The 11891-nt window shown below is 40.4% G+C and overlaps 1 protein-coding gene across 2 annotated transcripts; it reads right to left on the reverse strand.

The window, feature by feature from the left end:
* Positions 1–30: 30 nt before the first annotated feature.
* Positions 31–5319, reverse strand: LOC146454726 (protein rolling stone-like). Of its 2 annotated transcripts, none has more exons than XM_085095115.1 (2): positions 5206–5319; positions 31–2836 (listed from the first exon to the last, which is right to left on the reverse strand). In XM_085095115.1, exons 1-2 carry the CDS (start codon positions 5278–5280, stop codon positions 1940–1942), a joined length of 972 nt encoding a protein of 323 aa, XP_084951241.1. In that variant the 5' UTR covers positions 5281–5319; the 3' UTR covers positions 31–1939. The 2 variants fall into 2 exon arrangements, with proteins under 2 accessions (XP_084951241.1, XP_084951242.1); XM_085095116.1 differs by having other exon boundaries at positions 31–2693; positions 5206–5294.
* Between the last annotated feature and the right edge of the window lie 6572 nt (positions 5320–11891).

Consider the following 11891-nt stretch of genomic DNA (forward strand, 5'->3'; position numbering starts at 1 on the left):
AGACTAGAATGAAATAAGAATACACAGTAGTTTCTTACTGTGTTTTAATGCATTGGCAATCACAATCTACTTGAAATCATTGAAGATACCCCGTTCAAGACAAAACTTCCTGAAGGGAAGAGGAAGCGGGGGAGGCGGGAAAAAATGCCCAATGCCCCCTCATTTTTCCCGCCTCCCTCGCTCCCTCTCCCCTTCCCCGATGACGCCGGCCACACAGGCTGCATCCGGTAGCCTGCAGAACAGTCACGTGCACGTGCGTTTGGTAAACAACTGACTCGCGTTGGGTGTTCTACTTTTTGCTGTGCTACACCGTCGTGACGAGTGCCACTCAGCTCGAAACAGCTGTCCACGGTTGCATTTTTTAATTCTGGGTGTGGTCTCTGATCCTGTCGCTGTCCGGTTAAGTTTTGTAATTAAATAACGTCATCGTGAAAATTTTCTCTGGGTAATGAAAGAGGAAATATCTGCGACCTTGTGGAGAATATAATCCAGTGAGTTAGCTTTGATAAGAATGAAAGTAACATCATATTGTTGAGCCGAACCGTGGAAGATTTGAATAATTTGACTGGCAGCTCGTTTGAACGGTGTTCGAGGAAAATCACTAGAATTATTATCTGCTTTGATTCTTATCTTGTTTTCTTATCACTGCAAAAATTAACATCGATTTTGATTTTAGGCTTCTTCTTTGATTGAAAAAAAAAATCGCTTTGATTTATTTTGTGTGATTTTTGATTTCTCAAATGAAATATTTTGATTATTTTTAATTATTTTTGATTTCTCGAATAAGTTTTTTAATTCGAAAATTTGTCCGTTTAATTTCTTAAATGAGAATTGATTTCCAAATTTGTCTTTTGATTTCCAAAATGAGTGTTTGTTTTTCAAAAAATGCCGGAGGACGGAGGATGGTTACTGCTGGAAAGGACTGATGTATACCCCGTCTTTACTTATGAAAGACCGTTTTCCCGCTAACTAAAACCAAAGTTACAAATCTCAGGACCACTAAAACTATCGCTAACACTTGATTGGCCGAACGAAACATTATCGATGGGAGAACGGGAGGAGAATTCCCCCTCTTGACGAATTCATTTTTATGTTCGTTGTTGTTGTTGTTGTTGTTTTTTTTTACACATAGGTGATACTCCGCATTCTTATAAAAATCTAGGTTAGATTTTGTGTATCGCTGAATGCCATTCATGTATTCTGACACGGTCAAGCCCGAAATTTTGTCCCTGGTATCCGAGTGAGATTGTTTGGGGATGCGTCCCTGGTCTCTTCGGTGGGGATCTCATTACTGTAAGGTCATCATCAAGGCAAACAGGACACTTGGCGCATGGGTAAATTTTTAAACCCTGTGATCCCTCTGTGTTGACAGATGGCCTACCATTCCTTGAAGAAGACCAAATTTGTAATTTCCCAGTGCCCTTTTTGAGACCATGGTCTCAAGAATTCTTACTCATTTCTTTAAAACAGACTTCAATAATAACAATGATAATTTATAGAGCAGCAAACTCCACTAGTCGTCTGCATCAATTTAAAAATAGTTCAAGCATTAAAATAAATTATTAGCAAATACTTCAAATAATAAGCTATGTATGGCAGCAAGGATATGGTCTCTAGAATTCATACTAATTTCTTTAAAACAGACTTTCAGATCAAAATGGTTATAATCTATACTCATTTTCAACCAAAAACCATTCAAAAGCCATGCCCTTTGCTGATATACATAGCTTACATGGGGGAGTACCCCCAATGATAATAATAAAACAATTATAATTTATAGAGCACCAAACTCCATCAGTTGCCTGCATCAATTTAAAAATAGTTCAAACCATAGAGTAAATTATTACAGACTACTTAAAATAACATATTAAAATATAAACTTTGCATTCTGTTTGGTTCATTACATTGCTTGCATAATTTGCAAGCAACATGATTGGTATTAACTGTTTCGCAAAGTCTTCAAATAACTTCGAAGTCTGAATAATCCAAAATGAATCAGTTGTGCCACAGGAATCCCCACTAACCCATACAGGACAACCAATACAACAGTTGCATATGGTTTACCTCCATAGTCAAGGATTGGATAAATAAACCTATCACCATTGTCATTAGTCCCTCCTAGCAACCAATACACCACTGAAAAAAGTACGTACAAAACTCCATACAGCATGGCATATACCATATTAACAACGCGCACAGGGATGTTACTTAAACATGTTTCTGCCAGCATGAAAACTGAGTTCAAAAGATGAAAAGTAATATCTATCTCTCCAACCTGAAAGCCTGTGTACAACAGAGTCCAGTATACAACTGTAACAGGAAGAGAATTATTAGCAGCAATGATGAAGAGCAGCCATGATAATTTGTGGTACCAGGCTTGTGAGTAGCCCAAATCACATGCATGATCCGCATTTGTTGAAGTATCACTTTCAGTTTGTCTAATTTCCTGATCAGTATCATGGAGTTGCTCAGTGTCTTCAAATACATCAACGTATTGTTCTTCTAACAAGCCATCACTGCTGTCCAGACTAGCTGACTCTCTGGGTGTCAAATAACGGGAGCTTGCACTTGACTGTTCTCTTCTGAGGTTTCCTCTCTCTTCTGGAAGGCGCTGTTCCTCTGGTTCATGACTTGTAACTTTGCAGTTATGTATCCAGTGGATAACAGATATTACAGTGCTCCAAATGAAATAACTGGTAACACACAAAAAAGTCCAGTCTGTAAGGAAAATGAACCACTTCCCAGTGTTATCAGCAATTATGCTATAGATGATCAAACTTAAACAGTACAAGGCCAATAGCAGTCGATATCCCACCACAGCTGGCAAAGGAAACCACTAAAAAAATGGAACAAATTAAATTAAATGACTGGTGTAATTTATAAGAAGGCAGGAAGGAAGGAAGGAAGGAAGGAAGGAAGGAAGGAAGGAAGGAAGGAAGGAAGGAAGGAAGGAAGGAAGGAAGGAAGGAAGGAAGGAAGGAAGGAAGGAAGGAAGGAGCAAAATAGAGCTTATGAGATGCAGTTTTGATCTCAAGGCAAATTACACCTGTAACGTAGAACTACCTTCAGTTTGTAATGAACAAGTTGAAGTTTTAACACATTAGGATTATAAGAAAATATTGATTGAGTAGTTTTGGACTACAGCTTCTGCAACAAAGACGTTACTGTGAGAACATGACTAATGACTTCACCAATGGCAATCAAATTATGTTAAAAGCAAATTTGATGAAACTTTCATCTAATTATAAAGCAGTTCTATGCTGCAGGTATAATATAGAACACAAATCATGTTTCATTGAAATGGATAAGAGGGTTAGTTTCCAATAAAAGAAACTGTAGTGCTGTGTCAGTGGGGAGTAGAAACAGATGTTTGGTTTAATATCAACAGAGTTATAAATAATGGTAATTGAACTGAGTGGAGTGCAATTTGGTCTGAAATCATACACGTGATTTCAAAATTGAACGAGCGCGCAGCACGAGTTTGATTTGAAATCACAAATATGATTTCAGACCAAAATTGCACGACACAAAGTTCAATTACCACTTTATTACACCTATTTTGAAATCACAGAGTATCATTGTCAATATTAATATTCTATTTTTGTTACTTCATAATTTTCCATTTCGATGAGCTACAGAAAGGATGCGATTTAGAGCAAAAAATGGTGCAATTTGGGAATAAATCGCACTGTTGAGAGCCAATCAGATTGCAGGGATCACCAGTGATTTCAAAATGGGTGTAATAAATGTGGTAATTTGGCCACTGTAAAGAGATTTGAGTGTTGACAAGAATAAGTTCGTAAAATTATCATTCCACCAATTTATTCTTGTTTTGCATGTTACCATGCTCTCACCAATAGCACAGGTGCACTTCAACCGATCACTGTAAAACCACATACAACCCATAATTCCTTGAATCACTCTGACAAAGAGCTAATGCTCAAAATGTGAGGACCCAAATCTCGACAGTGGCCAATTTTTTTTATCAACTCTGTTGATAAAACCAAACTCTTGTTTCAGTGACTCAGCCAGGCAAACACTCAAATCAATGAAAAAATAAAACAAAGGTGAATCTGCTATTGTTCACTGTTTTAAACGTTGCAGTCTTGTACAGTGGAACCTTGATATATATATACATATATATATATACAGGGTTTGTTATACAGAGGTTTGTTAAATCAAGTCTCCACTGTAGATTTACATGTGGCCCATCAAGGCTGCCTAGCTTAGGTCTAGATGTAAAAAAAATAATTGAAACTAAATGTACCGGTATAAGAAATGATGTCTTTACTATGGAAACACCAATGTCAATCAACCTATCTTTTTGGAAAGTTCAATCAATTTTGGTGGCCAACTATCTCTGAAAGCAGGGTAGTAAAGGGGGGTGGGGGGGGGGTGGGGAGGGGACAAAGCACAAATCATGTGATTGTGTATTTTATAGCATTTCACGAATCATGGTGTATCATGGTGTATCAAAGGAACAGACGAATCCACTCAGAGTAAGGATTCGTCTGTACCTTTTTAAAAATATACATGTATGTTCCAGTTTATAGGACAATTGATTTTCTTTTTATTTGCACTTAGCAGCTGCAATGTAATTTTTAAACTAAAACAATTTGCATGCAAAGCGTTTAAATAATTTGATTGTTACGTTATAAGAAAAAAAAAGTTTAAGTGTATAAAGTTTAAATACAATGTCCAAATTCCCGAGTCCATTCCATTCTATAATTATTGATGAGGCGACGAAATTTGAGGATCATTTCCCGTCCGGGGATCATTTGCAGTCCAATTTGGGGATCATTTCCGGTCCGGGGATCATTTGCGGGCCGGGATCATTTGCGGGCCTGTACAGAGCTCTTTTCACGTGTCACGAGCTTTTTTTGCTCAAATCACGTGTCACGCAAAACCCCTTTACCACGGTCTTTACCACCGTGTGAAAGTGAGGTAAGCTTATCAGCCATTCCAACTGAGTTTGCGTACCAGTACTCCTTTAAAAATCTCCTTCCATAAATTTTCCTTTAGTACTTCGGAGATTCCCTACGGCTGAAAAACTGTTCCTTTTGCTATGAACTTTTTGGCTTAATGATTGTCAAAATAAAAATGCTACTGTTCGGGAATGCGCGACAAATAATTATGGAAGGCCTTCAATTCCTCCTCGATGTTAAAATTAAGGTTTCTACAGGTTCGTGAATAACAAGTACTGACCGGTGATACAGCAAAATCTTGTCCATTTGGATACGTAAGCTTGAAATTTCGGAGACGAAACTGATCGTTACACATTGCAGATTCGTCCGTGCCAGGCGTAATGTATATTTTAAAAGAAACACGCGACCACGCGAGAGTCATGAGGCACCTAGTCCCCAGGTCCCCCCGTCGCCTTCACGTGATGTGCGCACGGAGGGAGGAAAGAATAGCGACCTCTCTGCATGCGAACAGGCGTGCTACAAATTCTTTTCCTTCAGTGAGCGGGCCTATTTTTTTTTTTTTATGATAAATTTTGCGCATGTATTTTGGGGGATTTGGAAAAATAGATTCATCCGCAGACACCGTTTGAGCTCGTTACGCGATCTTTCCTCTCACGGACTGATTTCAAACAATTTGCAAATTCCCATAATTCAACCTTGGAGGGTTGTCCAATACACCCGCACTGTAAAGTCTGTAAAGGCTGGTTTCCATATGATCGGGGATCGCAGATGATCGCAATAAGGTCTGCGATCGTCTGCGATCATATGGAAACTATTTCTGCGATCGTCTGCGATCCTGCGATCGTGATCGCAGACGATCGCAGAAGATAGAACCATGTTCTATCTCCTGCGATCGTCTGCGATCAATTGCGATTGTTTGCGATCTGCGATCCGCGATCATATGGAAACCAGCCTTTAAGCCTGGTTCTCATATGCAGCCGACCTACCTGCGATGACCTGCGTTGTAGTCGCCGGTTGACGTGATTTTTCGACCCAGGTGCATCGCAGTGGTGGCGCAGATGTACCTGGGACGTGCCCCCGGTGAATTTAAAAAAGCGCGCTAAAATGATGTCGTTTGGCGCTCTTTTCAACAATCCTTCGAAAAGATGGATAGAGCTCTGGTAATTCGCTGCCAGTTTTCACTTGTTTTGTTGCTCGTGAGGAAATACATTAGAAGAAAACGTGAGGAAAAAAGAGAAAATCGAAAGCGGAGGTTTTGGGTGCGGCCTATGCTCAGAGAAAGAAGCCAGCACGGCCAGTTTCATACTTTGTTTGCCGAGTTGAAGCTTCATGACCGGGAATACTTCTTCAGGTAAATAGAATGGTTAATTTGTCTTCTTGAGTTTATCGTCTTATTTGGTAGATGATTTTTGTCTTGGTAGTATCTGACACGCTTATCTTTGCTATCATTAGAGGAAACACGATTGTATGGGCGGAAGAGAAAAAAAAGCAAAAGATATGGCTCAAGAAAAATGTATCCTTTATATATATTTGTAATTTTTCATTTGTATTTTTGTTTCTTCCTCTAGATACTTACGCATGTCTCCTGAAAGATTGGAGCACCTCTTAAGCCTGGTAGGACCCCTTATTACAAAGAAAAGTTGCCGAAGCAGGGACCCTATTTCATCGAAAGAAAGGCTGGTGTTAACTTTGAGGTATTTAGCTAGTGGAGACTCACAACAGTCTCAATCCTTCAACTTCAGGATTGGCAGAAGCACAGTCTGTGCAATTATCAAAGAAACTTGTGATGCCATTTGGACAGCATTAAAAGACCTCTATGTGAAGCTTCCTCAAAAAGAAGAAGACTGGAAACAAATTGCTGAAGAATTTGAAGAAGAATGGAATTTCCCACACTGCCTAGGGGCAATAGACGGGAAGCACATTTGCATAGACTGCCCGAAAAATTCAGGCTCAACCTTTTTCAATTATAAGAATTACCACAGTGTAGTACTAATGGCATGTGTTGATGCTAAGTATTGCTTTACATTTGTAGATATAGGAAGCTATGGGCGAGACAATGATGCTGCTATATTTTCCCAAACTGAATTTGCCATGGTATTTGAGAGTGGAAATTATTCTGTGCCTGAACCATCAAGTATTGGTGGTTACATGCTACCCTACGTACTAGTTGGGGATGATATTTTTCCTCTTAAGATCTGGCTGATGAAGCCATTTCCAGGGAAATCCCAAACAGAGGTTCAAGCCATTTACAACTACAGGTTGTCACGATGCAGGCGCATAGTAGAAAATGCATTCGGGATTATGGTAGCCCGATGGAGAATTTTTAGGCGCCCTATTCGTGCAAATGTTGAAACTGTTGACAGCCTTGTTCAAGCATGTGTTTCTCTGCATAACTACCTGCAACTCACTGACAATGCACATTATGTACCCAGAGGATTTATTGACTCTGAGGACAGTACTGGAACTTTAATTCGTGGGGAGTGGCGAAGCACAGTAAGCCATGATGAGGGTGCACTTCAGCCTCTAAGAAGGGTGGGAAGTAACAGTTACCCATACACAGCTAAGTCTGTTAGAGACAGCTTTGCAGCCTATTTCAGCAGCAAAGAAGGATCATTACCATGGCAACTCAATCATGTAAGAAATTGTGGCGCAACAATTAATTAGTTGTATCACTCAGAGGCTTGCTCTAAACAGTTGTGCCTAAGTGGCTTTTCATGTAAAATATCTCCCATAGAAATTGCTTACCCCTTTAAACACAAATAACAGCATGCATACAGTGTATTATCCGCAATGTTCTTCATACATTTCCTGTGGTACTTATGATGAGAATTCGTTCAACAATCGAAACTATTTTTACTTGGTGATAATTTCCTACACTTTCTTGGCCTTTATACTTGATTAAGTAGTGTTAATGAGAAAAATTGGATGCTGGTTATTTGGGTAAAAGGGTTTATAAGAAAAAAAGGTGTGGTAATGCTCTACCTTATATTTTCTTGTTGGGTTATCTTTATCATTGCCTTAACTGTAATCAGTTTGCTTAAATCTTAACATTGTGGTGTTTATTGGTATTCAACGTCTATTAAGAAACATCCATGCCATAATATTAATTTTATATCTTCTGTAAACTAAAGTGCATACCAAAAGTCTGAACTGGCCTACAGGACCGGTCATTTATGAAATGAAGTATTCTTTTTTAGAGTTTTCACTAAAAACCCATCACTTCTGTGTATACTATTTAGGGATAGACTGATCAGCTAGCTGGACAGTTGTGATTAATAGAGGAATTCTCCTTAAGAATGGACTGGTCTAGCTGGCCGGTTCTGACAAATGGTAAGCGCCCTAAGATTTATGACATAAATTAAGCTAAATCTGCTTATTTATAGATAACAATAATCCAACACCTTAGGCTCTGTCAAAGAACTAACTTAAACAGGGCCATCAGGATCCATAAACACAACTGTAGTCATGTTTAGCTTAGAGCTTCGCTTTCCCACATGTAAACATGAACATTAAATCATTTAACATTATGGTAAAGTTAAAACCCTACTTATGAACAAAACTAGCCCAAGGGAGCCTATATAAAGGTGGCATGGATGATCAACCAAACAGAAATGCTGAACGGGAGCAACAAAAGCTTACACAGTATTGCTTATCAATGTAAACCATCTAAGCTTTTACTCTGGTCCATAAACAGGAATGTTCCATTCATTTGTATAAGGAAGTGATAGAGTAATCAGATCATTTTTGTACAATGGGAGGTGTCTTGATAATCATGCTGAGGTTGATACAGCTGCTGTTGATACCACTGTCCCTGTGGTACCAGTGGTGCAAACTGATGTGGAGGTACAGGGGGTGGAGGAATTCCACTACCCTGGTCTATGGCCAGTTCCATATCATGAAATGCCTTTAGCACACTCAGCTGTAATGATGATCTATACTTCAATGGAATTCTTTTAAATTTTGGAACCAAGCTTAAGCAAAACAATGTATCCTCATCTTCATCATTACCTGGCCTTTTTTGGTCACCACCTTGCAAAACCGAATTAAATTGTTTCATTGTTTTGACAACTTCATTCTCAAAGGAAAAATCTGACCCACTTTGTTTGGACCATGGTCGTTTTCCACCTTTTTTTGTTGGATACTGACCAGGCTTGTTTAACTTAGTACTACTTGAATCACTATCCGTCGCTGTACTAGTACTGGCGTGTCTTTCATCGGAAGTTGACGCCCCATCGTTTGGTAGAGTTTTTTCGTCATGGACTGTCGCCATCATTTCATGTTGAAAGCCACTTTGAGTATCAATGATTTCACATGATGAATATTCATCGTCTTCATTTACGCCATCATCGGACTCCTTAATCGCGCAGGACGTTCCACTCGAACTGCCAGTGGAGATCGGAGAATCTGTCGATCTTTTCATGTTTGTACGGGTCTCCCGGTGCTTAATGTGTGAAATTAGCCAACGAAGGTACTCGTAGTCGGGTCTGATTTCCACTTCGTCTCGTCCACAGCCCGACTTCCCCTTTAAATTCTTGATATGCTTGGAAAAGTTGGTGCGTATTGTGTTATATCTCTGTTGAGCTGAGGACACCTCTATGTTCAGCTTTGTTGCCACAGCCTGCCAAGCATTTTTTTTTACCCTCTGGTCTTTATAGTCGGGACAAGATTTGTCGTAAATGGCCCTGAAATGCCTTATAGTATCCATTAAGACTCTGTTACTTGGGTAATTAGATCGCGCTTGTTCATCATCGTGTTCTACAACATCCGCCATTTTGGACGCGATGAATTGTGGGCTACATTTTCCGCTGATACATCGCCGACGATCGCCGGCTCCGTTCACATACAACGTTTTTTATCGCCGGCGTTCCGGAAGAACCGCCGACCTGCCTGCGAAGTTGACCTCAAGTCAACTTCGCAGGCTTGTCGGCGGCAAAGGCCTGCGATGGTTGTTGTTGCCGCCGGCGTATGTTCTCATATGTCGGAACAGTATCCCAGGCAGTACCGGCGGCTGTGTCGCAGGTAGTTCGGCGGCATATGAGAACCAGGCTTTAGATAGAACTTCTGCGATCGTCTGCGATCACGATCCGGCAGGATCGCAGACGATCGCAGAAGTAGTTTCCATATGATCGCAGACGATCGCAGACCTTATTGCGATCTGCGATCTGCGATCTGCGATCCGCGATCATATGGAAACCAGCCTTAACGGTCCTAACCGGGGGGGGGGGGTACTCCCCTATATGGGCTATACGGGGACGTGCCGCTGGATAGGGTATGGTTTTTGGCCCCTCTGCCCTGAACAGGGTATATAATTTCAAGCGAGTCTGTCCTGGTCCCGTCCTAGACAGGGTATGGTTACAAGACTGTCGTCGAGTATTTGTCAAGACGTTACTCTGCATTTATTTTAGTGAACAATGCTTCACGTCAATTGAGTTTCCACTTAAGGTTTACCGCTGTTAATGCGAAAGTTTGGGATTTTTCGCCATCACTTCTAGGAAGTGTATTATTTTATCTGTTGTGATTGGTATTCGCGTTTCAATGCGTGGAACATCACGTCCGGTAAGTGACAGTGGGCCTTTAATGTTACTACTACCGCCAATAAACACTTGTGTAACACAAGAGCTAGATGTTGTCCTTTGTCCTAAATTGGGTCTTAAAATAGAGGACATTGTCCTACACAGGGTAGGTATTTAAGGTTATTTTCGTCCTAAACAGGGTCAGAGTTTCAAACCCCCAGCGGCACCCCTATACCCAAACATGGGTCAAGTGCCCCCCCCCCCCCCCCTGGGGTAACACTATGTTTTCATGAAATGTAAATATATGAAACATATAATATTATGAACTGCGGATGAAAGACCAAATAGAAGAAAGATCCTCGCAGTTAGGACGCAATTTAATCAGTTGCGAAAAGAAAGCCTGAAAAAAATTCAGGCTTGAACGGGATTCGAACCGCCATGACCTCTGCGATGCCGGTGCAGTGCTCTACCAACTGAGCTATCAAGCCAACTGGGAGCTGGTCATATTGTGAGTTCGTAACTGTGATACCCGTACAGTTCGTTCGGTCTGTGAACTTCACTCACGGTCCGTAAGGAAGAGAGACTTAGAATATTTCAATGTCTTGATTACGATCAGAGTGGTAGCCTGTTTATATTGTTTTTTCATTGGAACTGTTTTATTACAAATTACGCGCACCAGTTACCGATCGAAGTGAAGTTTTTAAAAACAACTTTAAGCCGAGGAGCGGAAGTAGCTGTGACTCGATCTATCAAGACAGAACAAGACGCAGCTTCTTCTCTTCGCCTTCAAAGAACAAGAGGACGGTCTTCTTGATAAAACATGGTGCAAACGTGCAGCCTGTGGGCTGCCTCATGTCTCCTTATTATTTCTACGGGAATCGCCGGCTAATCAGACGTGATGACTCTGGAGCGTGATGCACATCAGCACGTTTTTGTTTCATTAAGGGTTTCTTTGAGAAAAGTGATTCTTCTTGCGTCCTAAGATGACCAATTTCTCGTTGGAGGTTTCTGTAATTTGACGTTTTGCTCGTGTGAACAGTTACCAACTGCAAGAGAAAAATTACAAAACCTACAAACAGACACAACAAAATAAAAGCTAATAAACATAGCTAAACTTGCTGCTGTGCAATACGACCAGTTGACAAAAAAACCGAATGTTGTTCCCGGGAAGTGCAGGATAGAATGAAAGGTATTTATCAACGGACAAATTAGCGGAAAAACGTTAACAAGCAAAATAATTGAGATTGAACTACATGATATTAGTTACGGAAACGCGCGAAACACGATGAACGATCAATGATCCTGATCTGGATCATTCCAAAGGAACGCACCCTAAAAAAAAACTTTTACCTCAGCATTTCTGTCGAGACAACGCTCTCTGTTTTTTTCACTTATGCGGCGTGTGCAACTCATAACCGGAAAGGCAATTGATCGATCGATTCAGTTCGTTACT

Source organism: Pavona decussata, unplaced genomic scaffold (assembly GCF_977016875.1).
Source record: "Pavona decussata unplaced genomic scaffold, jaPavDecu1.1 SCAFFOLD_300, whole genome shotgun sequence".
In the NCBI taxonomy this organism is placed as follows: Eukaryota; Metazoa; Cnidaria; class Anthozoa; order Scleractinia; family Agariciidae; genus Pavona; species Pavona decussata.